We start from the raw sequence: 20,239 nt of genomic DNA, 5'->3' as shown, positions 1-20,239 counted from the left end.
TTGATGTTCTTGCATGGGCAGAAGAAGGGGGTTACTTGGATAGCCCTGGCGGTCTCTTCCAACTCTAGATTTGATGATTCTAGATTCTGGGCAACTTGCAGGAATGTGGCCGACCGTGCAGAGGCCTGGAGATCCTCAGCTGCCGAAGAGAGGCTTGCCCGCTGGGGCCCTGACCTTCAAAGGCAACTGGTCCGTAACATTCTGGGAGGTTCAGAAAAGGCCTTAGAGGCAAGTTGGCAATGACTCATAAGTCATTGCAAAAAAAGGTATGCAGTTTTGCTTTGCTTTTTAGGGGGAAATTACGATGACACGTCTAGCACCCTATCCGAATATAAGAGCGTCTCAATTTGCAACAAGGTCGTATTGTTGGGTAAACAAAAGGCCGCACCACGGAAAAGAATCTGCCCAGCAGTTGCTCTGACTCCTGGTGACCAGCGCCGAGTTTGCTTGCAAGGTTAGTCAGGTGTTGGTTACCATTGCCTTCTTCTGAGGGGACAGAGAGGTGATGTGCTCAGGCTGGAGTTCCGGGCTGAGCAGCGGGGGACTGGGGGGTGCCGAAAGGCGTTTGGCCCATCCCCCAACCCACAAACTGACCCCCGGTCTCCACCATGAGTGCAAGGGTTGATTCCGGTTTAAGTGGCTGAAGAGGCTTTCCATAGGTGTGTGTCTGGGGTGGGAGAAGCCACAGCCTCACCGTGTACAGCCCATCCATCACCTTCAGCAGGAGGTGAGCTGGGGGGGCCCAGCTGTTCAGGTCTGAGGAATCTTCTTGGCGGAAGGGGTAGATCTGGGGGGGTTCTGCACAGAGCGTGCAGGTGTTAAAGAGGGAGAGAATGAACAGGCAGACACTGACCTGGATGGCACAGGGATACCAGCCCTTTGACCCTCCCTCCCCATGTGCAATCCCCCAATCTTATATCGATGCTGCAGGCTCCACAAAATAGCTCCAGCAACAGCAGTATCACATCAGCATGGGCTAGGCCTTGAGAAGGAACAATTACTTCAGGGTCATGGTGGGAGGGGCACGTGAGCAATCCGTGGCTTCCACTACCTTCCAGGGGTGATGACTTTCTGCAGGGGCATAGGCCACCATGTAGTGCCCTGGGAGGCAGAGTGGGAGGGCAGGGCATCTCCGCAGAGTGGGAGGAAGCGGGATGCTCTGGCTCCTCTGGCAGTAGGCAACCACAGTGATGGGGGGGGGGTATCATTGGAAGGCAGGGAAGCCCCTCCTTTGCTGTGCAGCTCCCCCTCGCCTGGCAGGGAGCTCTGAGTTTGGAGATGCTGTGACCCCCGTCTGAAAGAGCCTGAAAGACAGCCCCCCATTCTGCCCCCACCCCACTACTCACCAGGGGAAAAGAAACTCTGGGTGAGCTCCAAGAGGGTGGCGCTCGGAGGGAGGGCCTCTGGGCCTCTGACGAGCGCGTCTTTGGATGCCCTGAGACGTACGCGGAGTGGAAGTGGGCAGACACGTCACCGCCCTGGAAACAGCCTGTGATGTCCGGCCCTGCAAGGCCACGGTCCCGCTAGCCTCCTTTTGCTCTTCAGAAGGGAACAGGGCCAGTGCCAGTTGCCAGCCGGTGGGCGAAGAGGAGTGGCAGCACATTGGACCCCAAGCCGGCTCTGATCCCCCTGCCCAGCATGGAAGGCGGGAAAGGGCTAGGCACGCCACACCAGGGGGGGTAGGCAGACGTGGAGGGGGGGGATGAGGAATGGCCAGGCACCTCCTGGTGGACATGCGTGTCTGGTGGGCTACCTCAGGACCTCTGATCAGGACCTTGTCCTTGTGAAGAAGGGAAGCCGTGTATAGTCCTGGGGGTTGGGGACACAGAGTGCAGAATGCAGTATCAGAGGGGAGAGAAAGCAGGGCAGGCGGCCTGGAAGAGGAAAGAACCTCCTCCCCCCGGGCCCCTACCTGCTCCCCCAAGGGAACCTGGGAGTCGTAGCAGACACATCCCAGGCATGGAGGGGCCAGGGCAGGGCGTCCACACCCCAAATTTCGTTCTGATGCAATTCCTGGGCAGGGGAACCAAGACCCCCACGGGTGCCTGTATCCTCCCTGGCTTGGATCCAGTGTTCTATTTGGGGCGGGTTTCTTCAGCTGACTGTTGGGAAGGTCGCCTAGCAGAAGCAAGAAGGGGCAAGTGGTGCCAGTGCCATCAGCACAAGTGGGATGGTGGGGGGAAGAGCAAGACCCCTCTCCTTCCGCCCCATCCACAGTTCACGCTCTTGTGGCAAGCAGGTGCTCATCTGCTCTTCCCTGAAGAAGCCCTCCCTCCCCGGCGCATAGCTTTTACCGCCGGATCTTGAGGTCCGAGCCGAAGGACTGAGGCAGTTGTGAAGCATTGGTAAAAAAGGGATTTGTGACCGAGGATGGTTTGGCCTGAGGAGGAAAGGAGAGCTATCACCTGGAGGCACCACGCACCAACCCGTCACGCAGCAGGGGGCACCCCACGAACACTCACGGGGCCGAGTGCGAGTCGTGTACCCTTGAACGCTGTCATGGATAGTGAAGTACGGGCGATAATCACAGCATATCTAAGGGGAGCCAGGCAGCGGGAGAAGAAGAAGAGGTGGTCTGCAAAGCCCCCCCCCCGGAAATACAAGACAAGCCACCAGGATGGGAGAAAGGCCACCCCGGGAGTCCAGGGCGGGGGGTGGCGCAATTGCCACAGGTGAGGGTGAGAAGAGCCATTACCGTGAGAAATACGATATACTCAGCTAGAAGTCGAAAAATGTATGCCCAAAAATTGATCCAAAACTAGGTAGACTTATACATGCATAGTACGTATGCGTCCAGACTGGCCGCGGCGACTCTTTGGGACGGGGGGGGGGGTGATTTGCAGGTCGTTAGTCGCAGGAGAGTGCCTTAAGGAAAGGCGCCTGCCTCTCGGAGCCCCGCGCTTGCTGAGTCGCAGTGGCGCCGCAGGCGGTGAGGCATCCTTCCTTCCTTCCTTCCGTCCTGCGCTCTCTCGTCCTTCGCTGCTCCATGAGAGCAAAAAAGAGCGGTCTCCTCTGGGCTTGCGCATGAAGAGCCGGAGGATTTGCAGTTTCTTCTCCCCTTTCAACAGAGCAGAGAGGCCCTTCCCCTTCCCCCCAGAGAAGCCTTGCTTGCTTGCAAGCCCAGCGCTGGGAGTTTCCGAGATCGCGGCAGCAGGGAAAGGAAAGGGAGCAGAGGAAAAGCACTGGAGCAACTCAAGCATCAGGAAAGAAAAATCCCCAGGCAAGCGAGCTTCTCTGGGGGAAAGGGAAGGGAATCTGCTCATGTTTGAAAGGGGAAGAACTGCTAATCTCCCTGGCTTCATGCTGCAATCCCAGAAGTAGGCTTCCTTCCTTCCTTCCTTTTTCAGCTCACATTCCTCTTCTGAGGAATAAACTCCAGTTAGTGCTTTCCTTTGTTTTACTAGAGGCATCATGGTTAGCACAAGCAGCAGGCCTTCCCTCTTTTGCCTTAATCAAAATGGCTGCCGCACCTTCGGTTCCAGCTTTGCCTCTTCTTTTAAAAAAGGAAAGCTGAATAAATGAATGCCTCGGCCAAATCCCCCCCAAGGAGCGGCTGAAACCCCCAAACTAGGGGCTGACGGGGCAGACAGATGGAGAAGTCCCCTTTTCCTAATCCTCTCTGGCCCCTTCAGCCTGAGAGGGTCATGGAGGAAGGAGAGGAGGAGGAGGAGGAGGCGCAGTTGGAAACGCCCCACTTGACCCTCTGAGGCCAATGAGGCCTCCTTCAAAACTGGCCAGGCAAGCCAGACACAAACATCTTCCTTGGACTTAGGCAGAAAGAGTCACAGAGCCGGGTGACACCGTTCTCCAGAAGACGTCTCCCAGGGGTTTCATGTAGATATTTAAAAGCGTAGGGAACAGAAGAGAGGTTTTGCATCAGGACATATAAACACCCTGGCTTTCCCGTTTTGTTTAGACGTCTTCTCATGGCCCCCAAACTTTGGTCCTTTTGGACTTCATCCCCCAGAATTCCTCACCGCTGGCCAAGCAACCTGGGGCTTCTGGGAGCTGAAGTCCAAAACCCCCGGAGGACCAAGGTTTGGGGGTGGCTACACAGCAAAGGCTTTGCTGTAATCGATAAGGCAGAGGCTGCTTTTCTTCCAACACTGTTTGGTGTACTCTGCTGGCCAATGGATGCTTGCTGCTATACAATCCCCTGAGCCTGTTTGGTTTCCGAGTCCATCTTGGACATCAACAAACGGCAAAAGCCTTGCGTTCCTTCAAAGGGTCCGTTCTTCAGCAACCTGAGAGGGCTGCTGAAAAGTGGGACCGAAATGCCCTCTCCCACCCCATCCCTCCATGACATCCAGCTGTACCTTTGACACAGAAAAGTGAGAGAAAGAGACGTAAACGCAGCTGCGCCACAACATACACTTTCTCCATGCGACAAAATGGGACTATCTACATATGAGGCTGGTCAGGCAGTCTGACCCAAAGGAGATGGCAGGAAGGCCAGAGGACTTCCAGGCCATTCCTCCCTGGGACCCCCAGGCAGACTGGATCCCCTTCAGCCCCCCGTGGCCCCGGCCAGCCCTGTGGCCAGCCAGTCAGCCTTCTCCCTCCTGAACTCCCCAAGCAACAGGTGAGGCATGTGCCTCAACAACAACCAGCCAAGGCCCTGATGAGCCCACAAGGCAAAGACGGCATCCATCAGGCCCAAGCCTTCAACCAAGCAGCCACGGGAGAGCCACCAGCCCCTCCAAGTGTCCCCAAACCCAGAGCCAGCCCTATTTCCCTGCGCAGCCCTGTTGCCACCCACCGCCACACAGCCACCCGCTTCCCTGCCCCTACCTTGGCCACAAACTGCTTGTCCTTCTGGTCCAGGTTGGCGGTTGGAGCCACATAGTCCCTCCAGATCCTCAGCTTGCGCTCCTTGGCGTACCTGCCAGGCAACAGGGACACAAGGGGAGGGGGCTCATCACTGCCGCCGTGGGCCCTCCAGCTCTCCAGACCCCCAGGGGCTTCAGGAAGGCCCCACTCCTGTTCCCTGGCCTGCAAGGGGCAGCCGTCTAGGGCTCCTCACACTACTGCCAACTGTCAAGACCTGGCACGATTCGCACCAATGGAGAGAGGCCCTCCTTTCCTCAGGGGACTGCCATGGGCACAGCCATAGCCATAAACAATAGCAAAGGAAGCCTGAAGGCCGCACCTGCTACTATGGCATTTCTCTCTCTTTTTACCTTATAAGTCCTAGTCTTTTCCTAAATAAACCGTCTTTGAAAGGTACCCGGTTAGGAATAGTCAAGCAGAAGGTTTTTGAACAGTTTAGCTGACCACAAATGGATTAAAATCGCCTTCCAGCAGGACAGTGGCCACTAGGTTTGTGGGACTACAGCTCCTATCATCCCCACGGAGCATATGGCTCAACGTAAGGTTGAGGCAGGCCAGGCTAAATGCTGTAGAGGCCCAGGAGAAGAGTCCCAGGAACTAAACTGGGAGGGAGGGAGGAAAAGGGGAAGGGTCGCTGGTGACACACAAGCTCAGCTCTACCTCTCAGCGGCACGCAGCTTTTCGGCTCCTCGGGTGTAGACAGCAATGGACCAGTCGACACAGCGAGCAAAGCCTTCTTTCAGGAGCAGCTCCATGATGTTTCCATTCTGAAGCCAAGCAAAAGAAGGCAGAAGAGCCTGCGTTAAATCACCAGACGGATGCTGTTGGCCCTTTCCTCATTCGTCTCACTGAGCTGCTGCTGCTGCTGCCTCCACCAACCTCTCCAGGCAAGTTCTGAGCACCTAAGTATGGAGGCACAAAGCCCAACGCCACAACCGCCTCCACGCAGGCGGCCAAAGCCTGCCTCCCACATGGCAGAGGGCCTGCTATGGAAATGTTAGGATCTGTGCCTTACTCACTTACACACAGGACTCCAAAACCCCATTCTCAGGGTAGAACACTGGTGTTCCTCATTAGTAATCGGGCCAATAGGTCCTGAGCCACTCCCTGATTCTCTTACTATAATTGGAATATGCTGAGATTTGCCCTCTCTGCTTGAGCCTCTGCTTGGTGAAAGACTGCTAATGCTGTTATGTTTTCTGCTGCTTACAGTAAAGTAAGTTCTTCTGTGAACCTCTGTCTCCCTGGATGTTATTTTTGCAAGGGAACTGACAGGGGTGAAACTATAAATACAACAAGCAATAACCTTAACAGGAGAGGGCCCATGACAAGCCTTCCATCCCTGGGAGACGGCACCCATGTGGAGTGACCATGCTTGCTTATTTGCCTGGGCAAGGGAGGGGATGACGCATGGGCTTCTGTCCTTCAGTCAGAATGTGATACAAGGCTCGTGTGCAGAGTAACCAAAGTGCAGGCACACACTCGCCCTTGCTTGCACACTTATCAGCTACTCCCCGCCCTGATAGGGTAGGTTGAGAAAAGGAAACATAAGCCCTCACCTCCCTCTTGCTTTTGCAACTCTTGGTGCCCAGCAGGCCCTGTTCCCTTACATGGCACCCTGCGTTCACTCATGGGGGTCCTCCAAAAAGATCCCTCAATGTGTGTGGATCTCCACCCTTCCCACCTCCCCAAGCTCATATCACTGACTCCTTTCTTGCAGCTCACCAAAAGCTCAGTCTGCAACCTCATGGGGGACAGGACTCCCCATCTTTCTTATGCAACCCTATGAAGAAAGCAGTGCATTCCCAAGGCATCTCTCTCTGGAACTGTCATTGCCCCTGGACCCCCAAAGGGGGGATCCCCCTTCACTTGCCGGGTGGAGGATGGTGCCAAGGATGTTCTGGTTGTGGCAGCTCTCTAGAACGATCTGCACATCTCTCTGCAGGAGCCGGGACTCTGTGTAGAACTTGGCTTCGGCCGCAAAGGGTTCTGGAGTTTCTGTGCCATCTGCTTCTCGCTTGAATGTGGGGCACTAGGGGAAGACCAGCAAAGTCAGGGGAGCAGGAAGGCATGACAGAAGAAAGGGAACATCTCTGGCGCACCTTTGTTCTCCTGGCTGCTCTTCAGAGCTTCAGAAACTTAATTAAAATGTACCGGTGCAGGCCCATGCACAAGCACAAGCATGGTGCCATTAAAGCCCAGGGGTCCCTCAGCACTGTTGCATCTCTGAGCCAGGCTTCTGCTCCCTCAGACTGAATGTCCTGAGCCTCCAAGGCACCTGGCACAGGGCTCCTTCTGCAGGCCAACACCAAACAGCATGGCTCCACTCTCTGCAGTGCCAGGAGAAGACCTCCTCTCCCCAGGAAAATAATGACTCTCCATAGCCGAGCAACTAGTGCCCCCTGCGCACAGAAGCCAAGCTGGTCCGGTGGGAGCAGCAGAGCCCAAGTCAAACACCACCACACTTGTGTACTCCTCTTGGCAGGAACTCCACTGTTAGCACCACGCACACATACACATGCAAACCCAGCATCCTTCTCCACATGAATTAATCCAGCTCAGTTAACACTCCTCCATCCACAAATGCGGAAGAGAATCCCCAGATGACAGTCAGGGGTAAAGTGGGAAAATCCAGCCTTCTGCCTCCAACCATGTGCAGAGACCCACAAGAGAGGCAGGGACGCCACCAGAAACAGCCCAAGGGCAAAGGCCACCCAGCCTGCTCACCTTGATACCAGAAAGCATGACAGTGACCAGGTAGTAGTCAGGCAGAAGAAGAGCGCGGACCACACTGCCGTCCCGGACGTGCTCAATGATAGCTGCAGAGGAGAAACAAGGGGATCACCTTCCTGTCGCGGTGAGGTTACTCGGAGCCAAGCACATGTATATGTGTGCTATCAGATGAGGATCCCCATCAGCAGCTTTAAAAATGTCTGTGCACAGCAGGCCCAAAAGCAGCCAGGGCTTGCAGGGGCCCACCAGAGAACTCACCATTCACTGGCTTCTGGTGCATGGAGTCCACAAAGTGCCGGGGGTTCTCAATGGTGTACTTGAGGTCCCGGATGGTGTGGGAGCCGGTCCCATCACTCCACATGCCCTTCTTGGCAATCCGGGCCTGCTCCTCCAGTTCACCCAGCCGACTCTGTTCAGGGCTGGAGGGGAAAAGATCCCATTAGTCCATGAGAGCAGCCCACAGTTTTCAAGCTTATCACAGCATGCCATGGCCTCCATGCGCCCACCTCTCGCCAGAAAACCCTTCCTAAGCTCTGCTGCATGGCTCCTCACACTGACAGCCATGAGAGGACAGACCAAACAGCCAGGTGACCAATGGCTTTCAAGGAGACAGGGAGCTCCAGGTCGTCCTGAGGAACAGGGCAGTGAGGGGTAGTTCCTGATACAGCCCTTCTGGGAACCCCACACGCCAGGACCTGAAAATCCCCCTCCTATGAACTCCAGATTCTCCCTCCCTTTTGGAAAAAGATGAGCTACACTACATGGAACCATTTCTGTCTCATTTTGGGATTAGAAAGGGTGGGAATTTCTGCCAGTATCCCTCTCTCACCACCACTTTCTGTTAAACTGTTTTGGTTCTGAGCCAGTTCTGACTCCATAACTGAAGCTTAGTCCCACATGAGGCTCCTCCAATTCTATGATGCTATGATTCAGACACACCAGAGGGTCAGGCAGCTCAAGGAACTGGGAAACACCCAAGGCTGGATGGAGGTATGCTCATCCTGGCAGGAGACTCCTTCATTGGACCATAAATTTGGAGGCTGGAAACCTGGGCTCCGCCATCCGCCAGCCAAGCATCCCCACAGAACCAGCTCTGCCGTCGCTGGGGCCAGAGCCAGGTGAGCCTTCCACCAGCCATGGCTGGGGACCCAGCTATATAATACCACTGGACAGATCTCCAGCCTAGACTACTCTGTGTGGAGGATCACCCATGAAGACTGCCAGGAAAGTGCCACTAATGCAAAACATAGCCACTATGGAAGTTCCCATGGCAAGTTCTCCCTTGCTCTCTGGTGCTGGTGCTGACCTCCAAAACCCTCTCTGGACCTGCAGGCCCGACTGCCTGGGCACAGGCTTTCCCCCACATCCACCGCCAGACACATTTTCATGCTGCTCCACAGATTTCAGGCAAGGTCCTCTCCAGCCTAGGATCTGAACCTGGGTGTTTCTGCACTGCAAAGCAGGGACCTCCTTCCCACCAAGCTGCTGCCTTTGCACTCCCAATGACAGAGAGCAAGGGAGAGCAAGCGCAGGCCTTGCCACCGAATCTGCCAGTGAGGCTTCTTTCCCTAAGGGAGTCTGCAGCCCGGCCGGAAGCAAGGGAGGCGGCAGGAGCCAAGGCCCTTCCATGGGCAGCAAAAGTGGACGTACTTATTGGCACGGATCCCTTCCCTGCGACTGGCCAGCCCTTCCATCACCAGCGACTCCGCAATGTTCTCCCCGGTCGTGTCTGGCAAGAAAAGAAAGCAGTGTTAGCACAAGGGGCACAACAACACCAGCCCTGGCAGGCGGCAGACCCTGACACAATGAGAACCAATGGGGCACCTCTGGGGAAAACACAAAAGCCAGGAAAGCCCCAGAAACTGTGGCTGTTGAAGCTCAGAAGCAGCCTGGTGCAATAGTCTGAGCATTGGGCTAGGACTCTGGAGACCAGGGTTTGAATCCCAGCTCCGCCATAGAAACCCCCTGGGTCACCTTGGGCAAGTCACTCTTCTCTCAGCCTCAGAGGGTGGCAATGGCAAACCCCCTCTGAGCATATCCAGCCAAGAAAACTCCGTGATAGAGTAGACTTAAGGGTGCCCCATGTTGGAAATGAGTTGAAGGCACACAACCAACCAAGCTCAAATCAAGCCAGGGATTGGGGTGGGGGACAAATGCCCTGTTTTCAGAGGAACCTGGAGCACTTTGCTCCTCGACGGACACATGGACAGGGACAGCACACCCACCACATCAGGCAACACAACCTGAGAGAGAGGCAGCCCCGGGACCTGTTCAGCCAGCAGTTTCCACATTACTCTCACTAAATGTGGGGGTGGTTCATTAGGAAACATCCATCTCTTCAGCTAAAACCTGGGCTGTCACACAGCAGAGAAAGAGGGAGAAGGAGGGAGGGCAATGTGACATAAAAATTCCTTAATGTGGCAGGGAACAAGCGAGGAGATAACCGGAACAGAAAACCCAGGACTGATAGAGCAACCTTGCCAAACAAAGGACTCTGAAGATTTATGCCCAGCATCCAGCTCAGACAATATGACAAATATACTGCCGCTGGGGGCTGCGGGAGGAGATGTGCTGTGGCCGCTGAAGCGCTGCCGGCGCTCTGGCAGAAGGATCCGGCCCGGCTGAAGGGGACTCAGAAGCAGGAGCTGGGCAAGAGAGAAAGGGGCGGGCAGGCGGACCCCTTCACCATCTGCAAATCCCAAGAGAAGAGGCTGCTTAGAACCCACAGCCTCAGGAAACCCAGGGTCAGCCCAGTGAACTGCTGCCTGCAGAGCCCCAAGTGTTCCACCAAAATCTGTCCTACTCCAAGAGACCCAGCCTTTCTGGTTGAGAGAATCAAGCTCAAGGCTTTGGTTTCTTTGCTGATGCATAGATGACTCTCCAGTCCTCCGTGGAGCAGAGGGGAAAAGAGACAGGCACGAAGACTGGGGTCTGATGAGGAAGAGGCACAGAGCCTGGCCACCAGAGCTGCAAGCCACCCCTCCTCTTTGTCTTGGGAGGAGGAGCCCATGCTCAGCTGCTGACCATGGAAGGCGTTTTCCCAAAGTGAGTGGAGGGCATCCTAATGCGGGCTAACACCTCCCACCCACCGACCAAGTCGGTGCCTCAGGTGGGCTTCCTGCAGAATTTACACGAAGGAAGCATTTGTGTAGCAGAACTCTCCTGCCAAAAAAGGCTTCAACCAGTGTTCTGACCCAAACAGTAGCAGTGGAGGAAAGGGAGAAACCAAAACCTGCAGCGCTGCTCATAGACATCCAGCAATGGAGCGGATGGGCCAAACGCAGGGGCAGCAGGTAGTCCTGCAACAGGAGAAAAACACGAGCCCTGATCCGTCATGAGAAGCCAGATGAAGAAAGATTCCTCCCAAAGCTCCAGAAGGAAAACAACGAGATAAATATTCCAAAGGCCTGAAGCTTTCTGGATGGGACAAGCAAGTCATAAATGCCCTTCTAACATCTTACTGTGTGCCATTTCCCTGACTATTTCTTTTTTAGTCTCTGAGTTCAGGCAAAACGGTGGAAGGATGACCTTCTAACAACAATGAAACAAAGAGTTAACTTCCAGAACAGTCTAAAAGAACCACCCCCAGAGTCCTTTGGGAAGACACAGGACTTTGTTCTTAGAGATGGGGCTTCAGCCTCTGAAAGGTCTGGTGCGGATGTAGCTGCAACAAGGAAGGAAGCGTTCTGACACTTTCTTGGAGATTAAAATAGGAGAGCTTGGAGCCTTGAGAGCAGAAGGGCTGATTAAGGGAGCCAGAAGCCACTTACCTGTTTGCCCAGCATCCACTTGCTGAGTTAAAAGGCTTCTGGGGGCAATCAACTACCCAGGCTTTCTGCCTTTATGGCAGACGCATTTCAACTCTCTCCATTTTTTGTGAATGAGCTCCTAATTACCCCGGTGCGTTGTGCGCCTGATCCGCAGTGCCCAACCTACTTGCACTCCGTGGGGCACTCTCCCCCCGTCCAGGACATTTCCCAAACAGCCTTCATGGCCCTCAGACTCTGTTTCTCTCTCTAGAGGTCTGGACCCTGGAGCCTCACAGTGAAGCATCTCTACATCTGACTCTGCAAAGATCACCAAATGAAAAGCGTACCTTGTGCTGGGACCCACAAAGCCTTGGAACTGCTGCCTCATCTAAAATGCCCCCCGACAGGTTTCGCAGCCCCCCAAAAAGAGAGACTGCGCCAGCTGAGAAAGTACCAAGCCGCAGCAGTATTATGGGCAGGAGATCAAACTGCCAGACACTCTCACCTAAGCCAAGGCATGAAAACCCAACAAAAACTCTAGTAGGACTGCAATGGTCAGGTAAAAACAGGCAGCAGGGCAATACCTTCCATTGCAATCACAGAATCCAAGAATCCTAGAGTTGGAAGAGACCCAAAGGCCATCCAGCCATGCAGGAACTCACAATCAAAGCCCTCCCTGTGACAGATGGCCATCCACCTTTGTTTAAGAATCTCCAAAGGAGGATTGCTGGCTACCGCTTCCACAAGAACCTCTGAACTGTCTGCAAAATTTCTGGGTTGGGGTGCAGAGGAGATGCCTCCCGCCACCCCTAAGAGCTGCAGACTTCCCATGCTCTTCACTGGGTTTTGAACCCACAGCCCACTGAAAGCTCCTCCATCCAAGTGCCTTGTGCAGATTCCCTTCCACTGATGTGCCAGGAATACGCTTTAGAGGGAGAGGCGAGGCCTGGAAAGACTAAGAGCCCTCCTCCCGACCACCATCTTGAGGGGGAGAGAGGCCTTGCAATGTTTTGTATTGTATTGCAATTTTTATTGTATACCGCTATGATCATTGCGGAATAGCGGTCTATAAATAAAACTTATTATTATTATTATTATTATTATTATTATTATTTACTTTCAGTTCCGTGAAAATGAAGAAATACATGAGGATTGCTCTCAGGGAGTTGTGTTGTTCTGTATTACAACCTTCCTTTTGGTCCACGTGGGAACCAATGATACCGCAAGACACAGCCTTCAGAACATCAAAAGGGATTACGAGGCGCTTGGTAGGAAGCTGAAAGCAATGGATGTACAGGTTGTCATCTCGTCTCTTCTGCCAGTTGAAGGGCATGGTCCAGGAAGGGAGAGGAAAATAGCGGATGTGAACAACTGGCTCCGCAGATGGTGCCGCCGAGAAGGATTTGGATTCTTCGATCATGGGCTGCGGTTTCATGAGGAGGGACTTCTTGCAACAGACGGGTTGCATCTCACGCCAGTTGGAAGAAATGTCTTTGCCAACAGTCTCAAGAACTTGATCAGGAGAGCTTTAAACTATGTTATGAAGTATTCTGGACAGTATTCTGGAGGGCATGATTTCATCAAGGGCTGGAGATAATAACTGAAGAGTTATAGAGAAATCTAAGGCAAATAGTGGAAGGACCCAACATTGGGAGGGGAAAACCTTTACAGAGGCAGCTAGGGGAACCATAGAATCATGGAGTTGGAAGAGAACACAAGGACCATTCAGTCCAACCATGCAGGAAATCACAACCGAAGGATCCCCAACAGATCGCCATCCAGCCTCTGTTTAAATCCCATGGTGCTAGATGTCTCTACGCTAATGCACAGAGCATGAGAAATAAACAAGATGAACTCCTAGCACAGCAAAGCAAACATGAAAGGATAGCCATCACAGGTGGGATGGGTCTCATGACTGGAATGTAATAATACAGGGAGAACTAGGCCAAGCCAGAAGTTAAGAGGAGAGCACTATATGTGAAGAGGCCCAGGACTTAAATCCTGGAAGCCAAGTAGAGAGCATCTGGATAAAAAGAATTAAAGGGGAAGGATTGTGGGAATGATGCCTTTCTGGAACAGAAGACCAGATATTGAAGGCACAATTTCACCTAGTTCCAATGAGAAGGTGTCTACAGAGCTTTCACCTAAACTTTCAGAAGGGTCATGTCCAAGGAATGGGAAAAGGGGGAAATCAGCAAAGGGGAATTCAAACAAATAGCCAGCACATATAGGGGTAAAGTCGGAAAAGCTAAAGCACAGAATGAACTCAGGCTTGCTAGAGAGGTTGAGAACAATAAAAGGGGCTTTGGAGGTTATATCTGTAGCCAAAGGAAGAAGGAAATGGTAGGGCCACTGCATGGAGAAGATGGCCCTGGCGGCTCTCGGTTCCTCTCCGCCCTGCCCTTTTCTCCCATATAAAGGTTCTCCTCTGTACCTCCCTGCCATTAGTATCAGCAGCCCCCCAAAATCCTGGCTCCTCTGAAGCACACACTCAGGTGATGACCACAAACTTGACAAAGCAGTTGGGCAAAGGCATGGCAGCTCATCTTGAGACCCGTGTGCTCTGGGACCCAAGAACCATAGAGAAGAGCCAGGTTGGACTCTTCCTTCACGCACCTTCAGGCAAAGACCATCACTGCCAGTGCCCCGTCTGCCCTGCCAACTTTGTAAGAACATAAAAACATCAACCGGATCCCTGAAGATCCCAGATCAGCCTAGAGGAGGTCTACCTGGTCCAGCGCTCCGTTCCCAGCATGGCCAGCCTGCTGCTCCACTCAAATTAAGCCAACACAACCTCCTCACTGTTGTTCTTCTTGCTGTGGGCTCTCAAGTCTTTTCTGACAACCCTAAAGCAAACCCATTCCAGGGTTGGCACAGTTTGCTTAGAGGGTGTTTGTCACTGGGTTCCTCTGAGGCTGAGAGCATGCCTTGCCCAGGGTCCCCCAGGAAGCTCCCATGGCCATGTGGGGAATCGAACCCTGCCTTCCAGAGCTGAAACCACTACCCCACACTAGTTTGCTATTCACTACTTGCTCCCAATTTCAGATCATTCATGAGCAAGTTAAAAAGCCTTGGTCTCAGTCTGTCTGCAAGAATGGACCACTGATTCCTTTCCTCTGTTTTAGGTGTCCTTTCGCTGCCAGGCCCTGAGCCAGCAGAGGAGGAGATCTCCAGCTGTGCTCTGTTGGATAAAATGGCTCTCAGGAGAGGGGTTTTGAGGAGGGGCTGGGGCCCGGGCAAATTTTGATCCTCAGGGTTTGAACTGCTGTTCCACCAGCACAACGTCTACAACATTTCTTTGGGACAAAAACAGCCTCTCCTCTCCAGTGGAAACTAGGAAAGGAAAGGGAACCCCATCACCACCAAAAAAGTCCTGGCACGGCCAGAGGGACCTGCGCAGATACCTGGCTGAAACCACCATCCCCCCAGCGCCAATCGCAGCAGCGCAAGGGCCAAGGATGGTGCCAGGAGCTGCATGGGCCATTTGCCTGCTGTAAAATGTTGGGAATTAGGAGCAATGGGTTACACAGTAGAAATGGCACGGATAAAGTCATGCCAGTCTCAGACAGAGTGCCGAGATAAAGCTGGAAGGGAGGCAAGCATGAGCAAAGCCTCTTCAATGGCATTTCTGGTCATAACAATGGGAACCAATGGTACAGGGAGGAAAAGAAAGGTACAGTGGACCCTTGTTATACGCTGGGGTTTGGTTCCAAGATCCCCCGTGGATAACAAAATCCGTGGATGCTCAAGTCCCATTAAATATAATGACAGAGCAAAATGGTGTCCCTTATAAAAAATGGAAAATCAAGGTTTGATATTTGAAATGTATACTTTTTTGGAACATTTTCAAACCCTTGATGCTTGAATCCATGTCTACAAAGGGCCGGCTGTATATTCATTAATTATGATGAGTAACAATAAAGCCTGCCTAAACTTGAAAACCGTATGTAGTTTAATTAGGCTTGGTCAGTTCTGATGATGAAGATCACTGGGCTGGGTCTATAACTTCTTAATAAGGGTTTTCTGAGTTTTAGTGATTGAATCCTGGATCCTTGAGCTAGGTATCCCACCGGACTGGAGAGACGATCCGGCTTGGGGAAAGCAGAGCATTTCCCACCAACACTCACCTTTGCCCAGGTACACCATCCCATACTCCCGGCCTTGTGCAGTCTTGTATTCGACTGTGAAGCAAACCTCCTTCCCGATGAGCTTCTTCCGGAGGAACTCCCGGGCCGGAAACCCCCAGGGCTGTGGAAGGGAAGCAAAGGAGAAACCCTAAGGTCATCGGTGTCTCCCAAAAAGAGTGCCCTCCGCCCCCAGGTTCCTCTCTCTGTCTGATCGGCTCCTTCTAGACATGCCCAAGGCTGCTTTCAGAAAAGGCACTGCCGCCAATACAGAACCAGGATGCTATGGCACATTTGGGGGGGGGGGACGGAAATGCTTACCTAGAGAACTGACCCCACAAGAAGGGGCCTCCAAGCACAGGCTGCCAGAAAAGGAAAGCTCTTTTTAAGCCCCTGATGGCCACTGGCCTAACTTTAGAAGGCAGTGTGCACCCACCATGAAAGCCCCCCCTGAGGGCTTGAACCAGGGAGGGGTCCCCCTTTTCACAGTAGCAACAGCAGCACAGCCAGCAAGTCCCAGCCCACAGCATGGCTCCTGGGTTCAGAGCCTGCCCCAAGAACGGCACGGTGCAGCAACCTCCCAGGGAGTTGGTCAGGGGGCTACTGCAAAGGTCCCTGGTGCAGAAGAGGAGAGGACAGGGCAGCAGACCACTTAAGAGCGCTGGCCACACTGCAGCAGAGCAGGGAAGTGGGAACCGGGAAGAGGGTCTACATCCAGCCTGCGAACCCTGGAGAAGGCTCTTTCCAAGCCCCACAGGGGGAAGGGGTGCCACGGTGTGCCAGGGGTTCCGATGCTTTCCCACATCAGCAAAAGGAGAACACAGTGTGGTTCCCAACTGTCTTTCTCAAGTGGGCATATAGATGGCTCAGTGGGAGCACCAACCACAACCAGGAAGGGCACACTCCCAACCTACCAGCCACAACTCAAGGGTGATTTGACTAATCTTACTGGTGCGGCTCTGGAGTTCATGGGTTTCATGACAAACATGGGCCTCTCCCCGATAGTCTCTGAGCCCACGCATTCTGCAGGTCATACTCTTGATGTGGTCTTCTGTACCAAACAGGCATATCTATGGGCAGAAATAACTAGTATCTCCGCATTATCATGGACGGATCACTTCCTAGTTAAGGTTGGTCTGGAGACTCCTATTCCTCCCTCTGGGGGTGGAGGACCAATTAGAATGGTTTGCTCTCAAAGGCTGATGGAGCCCATTAGGTTCCAAGAAGCCCTCGGGGGTTCTATGGTTGGCAGTGCCAGTGACTCTGTTGAAGTTCTGGTTAATGTATGGAATAACAACATCACCAGAGCTATAGACATGATCGCTCCCAAGCGTCCTTTCCAACCCAGTAAAAACCGTAACCCTTGGTACACTGAAGAGCTTAAACAAATGAAGCGGGTTGGACAACGACTAGAGAAGCGTTGGCTGAAATCTCAACTCATATCTGATAAGATACTTCATAGGACTTTTCTTAGGTCCTATCAAGTGGCGATAGATGCAGCCAAGAAATCTTTCTATTCTGCATCTATCGCGTCTGTGAAATCTCGTCCAGCTGAGCTGTTCAGGGTGGTAAGGAGTTTAACACAACTGCCTCCCACCCAGAACCCTCTATTAGAGTCAACCATAGCTTACTGTAATGCTTTGAATGATGATTTCACAGATAAAATCTCTCGGAGAAGAGCTGATTTGGATGCCAACTTTAAGTCAGAAGCAATGAGAGAGGCATCCAACGCCTCTGCCATTACTGTTAGACTGGATCAATTTGAGTCGGTAAGTACTGAGGACGTGGACAAGCTCCTTAGTAGTCTGAAAAACGACTTGCCCTCTCGCCCCTTGCCCATCCTGGCTGGCTGTCCAGGGGGTGATATAGTCAAGCTGATGCTGAAAAATATAATCAATGCATCCTTCAGGGAGGGTACCCTGCCTTCTTGTCTTAAGGAGGCAGTGGTCAGACCACTCTTAAAAAAGCCCTCCCTGGACCCTCTGGATAGAAATAACTATAGGCCAGTCTCGTTGTTGCCATTCTTGAGCAAGGTGATCGAGAGGGCGGTCTTGGATCAAGCTGATTATCTAGACCCATTCAAAACCGGATTCAGGGCGGGATACGGAGTTGAGACAGCCTTGGTCGCCTTAGTCAATGATCTCCTTCTGGGCATCGGCAGAGGAAGTGTGACCCTGCTGGTGCTCTTAGACCTCTCAGCGGCCTTCGATACCATCGACCATGGTATCCTTCTGGAGCGCCTGAGAGAGATAGGTATCGGAGGCACTGTTCTACAGTGGTTCTGGTCCTACCTCTCAGGCAGATTCCAGATGGTGGCACTAGGAGACAGTTGCTCTTCTAAAGGAGAGGTAAAATTTGGCATCCCCCAGGGCGCAATATTGTCTCCTATGCTGTTTAACACTTACATGAAGCTGCTGGGAAAAATCATCCGGAGACATGGGGCAGGATGTTATCAGTACGCTGATGACACCCAAATATACTTCTCTATGTCTCAGACTGATGCAGTGACTAAGGATGGCATCTCTCCTCTGAATGCCTGTCTTGGGGCGGTATGGACTGGATGAGGGAAAACCGACTCAAGCTGAATCCAGGTAAGACGGAGGTACTAGTTATAGGAAACCCAAGCCCAGGTATGGAATTATGTCAGCCAGTTCTGGATGGGGTCACGCTTCCCCTGAAAGACTCTGTCTGCAGCTTAGGGGTGCTCCTTGACTCAGCTCTTCACCTGCGACAGTCAGGAGCACTTGTTATCAGCTTCGGCTGATACGCCAGCTGCGCCCCTTCCTGGATCCGAGGGACCTGGAAACAGTAGTACATGCCCTGGTCACCTCTCGATTGGACTTGTGTAATGCGCTCTACATGGGGCTACCCTTGTGCCAAGTTCAGAAACTTCAGCTTGTACAAAATATGGCAGCCAGGTTAATTACAGGTTCTCGTTGTACTGACCACATAACACTGGTTTTGAAATCCCTTCACTGACCGCCAATGAGTTTCTGGGCAAGGTCCAAGGTGTTGGTGATTACCTTTAAAGCCCTATGTGGCTTGGGCCCAGAATACTTAAGGGATCACCTGCTTCCCTATTGTCCGTCCCACACTCTAAGGTCCTCGAAGGGGAAGAATCTACTCCAGCCAATAAAATCTAGGCTAATGTCAGTCACCCAGAGGGCCTTTTCCATCGCAGCTCCGAAGACATGGAACGACCTGCCAAAGGAGATCCGCGACATTTCTACTCTCACAGCCTTTAAGAAGGCTCTTCAGACGGATCTCTCCCGGCAGGCCTTCCCTACCTAGTTCCTCTCCCCATTTACTGTGACTTGCGTCACTCTGTCCACCAATTCTTCTCTTAAATTTAATGAGAAGAATTAAATTAAAATTAATTAAAATAAAATCCTTGCCTCAAGAAGAAGAGCCCTCCCTCCATCATCATCATCATCATCATCATCATCATCATCAGACCTGGGAGGGAATGACAAAGAGAGGCCCAGTTTCCATCAGGCCTCACTGGGAATGTACTCCCTTCGCTCTCCTTAATTTTATGGTATTTTATTTTATTCTCTTTATTTTTATTGTTGTAACCTGCCTGGATTCCTTGCGATTGGGCGGGCTATAAATAAATCATCATCATCATCATTATAACCTCCTGACCAGGAACCGCATGCCAGGCTCCCAACAGAGTCAGGCAGGAACAGCAGGGAAGCAAGGGGTCAGGGGAATATGGTCAGCCTCCAAATTACAGCTCCTGCCTCTGCCATGGATGCCTCCTAAGCAGGCAAAGAAATGACTGAGTCAAAACAGCACTGCCCCCCATACACACACACACACACACACACCCCACCAGGAATGTGATCCTTAAAGGAGGGGGAACCATAATCCTGCCTGGTTCTAAGCTCACCACTATCTCCCTGACTGATTTAACGGAAGGATCTCTCCCTGGCACCAACCCCTTGCAAAGGGTAAGGACATGGCCCACCATGCAGAGCAGCCTAAAGTAGAAAAGGACAGTCCTCACCCGGCAAGAACACCCCTCTCCAGGAAAGCCACAAGGCAGACCTAAGAGGACAACCACACAACGCCACCAAAGGCTTCCGGCTGAAGAACAATTTGGCCCCAGGCCTCAAAGGAGCCAGGCAAACCTGCCTAGAGAGGCATCACCAAAGGGACCCTTCTCCAGGAGCCCCCTCCCCATCTCAGCCCCACAGGAGAGGACATCCGCCTTTGTGGTTCATCCGGTTCAGCATGTAGCTAGACTGCCCACCCACCCTATTCCCGCATCTAAATGGGAGCTCCAAGGCTGACTAAGGAGTCATGAAATGGGAACAGAGGGCTTGGCAAAGATAGCCCTCCGGTATCTAATTCCGAGGAGAGAATTTTCTCCACAAAAGGGATCTGTCAAAGGAACACAAACCTAAATTTAAAATAGTATAGTGGGCCCTCGATATGGAGTTGGGTTTAGGACTTTGCATGGATACCAGATCCATGGAATTTGAAGTCACAGAAAATATAATGGTATAGTAAAATGGAGGCTCAGGGGGGCTAGCTCCTCCCTATATAGGGGCCGGTCTTTTGTTGGCTGGCAGACCCTGAGCTAGGGAAGCCTGGGTTAAGGATGGCCCTTTACCCATGCTCTCAGGGTCCTCTGCCATATCCACCACCAAGGAAGGGGGGAAAGGCAGGAGAGAGGAGAAGAAAACTCTCAAACCGCTTTCGCAGAAAGGAAAAACTTTGCTGGCTGGAAGAGACACATCCTGCTAGGAGCTTAGGCAGGAACAAGACTGGGTCCAGGGGGGCTAGCTCCTCCCTATA

At 52.7% G+C, this 20,239-nt stretch overlaps 1 protein-coding gene across 1 annotated transcript in view; it reads right to left on the bottom strand.

Moving 5' to 3' along the window:
• The window catches only part of SND1 (staphylococcal nuclease and tudor domain containing 1), a 229,721-nt gene extending 214,141 nt beyond the window's left edge, over positions 1-15,580 (bottom strand). The window contains exons 1-7 of the mRNA XM_042466503.1: positions 15,440-15,580; positions 9,214-9,292; positions 7,822-7,982; positions 7,558-7,649; positions 6,704-6,862; positions 5,491-5,597; positions 4,792-4,882 (exon numbers count right to left, since the gene is read on the bottom strand). Of these exons, the coding sequence (XP_042322437.1) occupies positions 4,792-4,882; positions 5,491-5,597; positions 6,704-6,862; positions 7,558-7,649; positions 7,822-7,982; positions 9,214-9,292; positions 15,440-15,458 (708 nt within the window). The 5' untranslated portion in view covers positions 15,459-15,580. The remainder of the gene's footprint in view (positions 1-4,791; positions 4,883-5,490; positions 5,598-6,703; positions 6,863-7,557; positions 7,650-7,821; positions 7,983-9,213; positions 9,293-15,439) is intronic.
• Between the last annotated feature and the right edge of the window lie 4,659 nt (positions 15,581-20,239).

This window comes from Sceloporus undulatus, chromosome 5 (genome assembly GCF_019175285.1).
Source record: "Sceloporus undulatus isolate JIND9_A2432 ecotype Alabama chromosome 5, SceUnd_v1.1, whole genome shotgun sequence".
Classification (NCBI taxonomy): domain Eukaryota; kingdom Metazoa; phylum Chordata; class Lepidosauria; order Squamata; family Phrynosomatidae; genus Sceloporus; species Sceloporus undulatus.
This window is presented reverse-complemented; position numbering and strand designations above follow the sequence as displayed.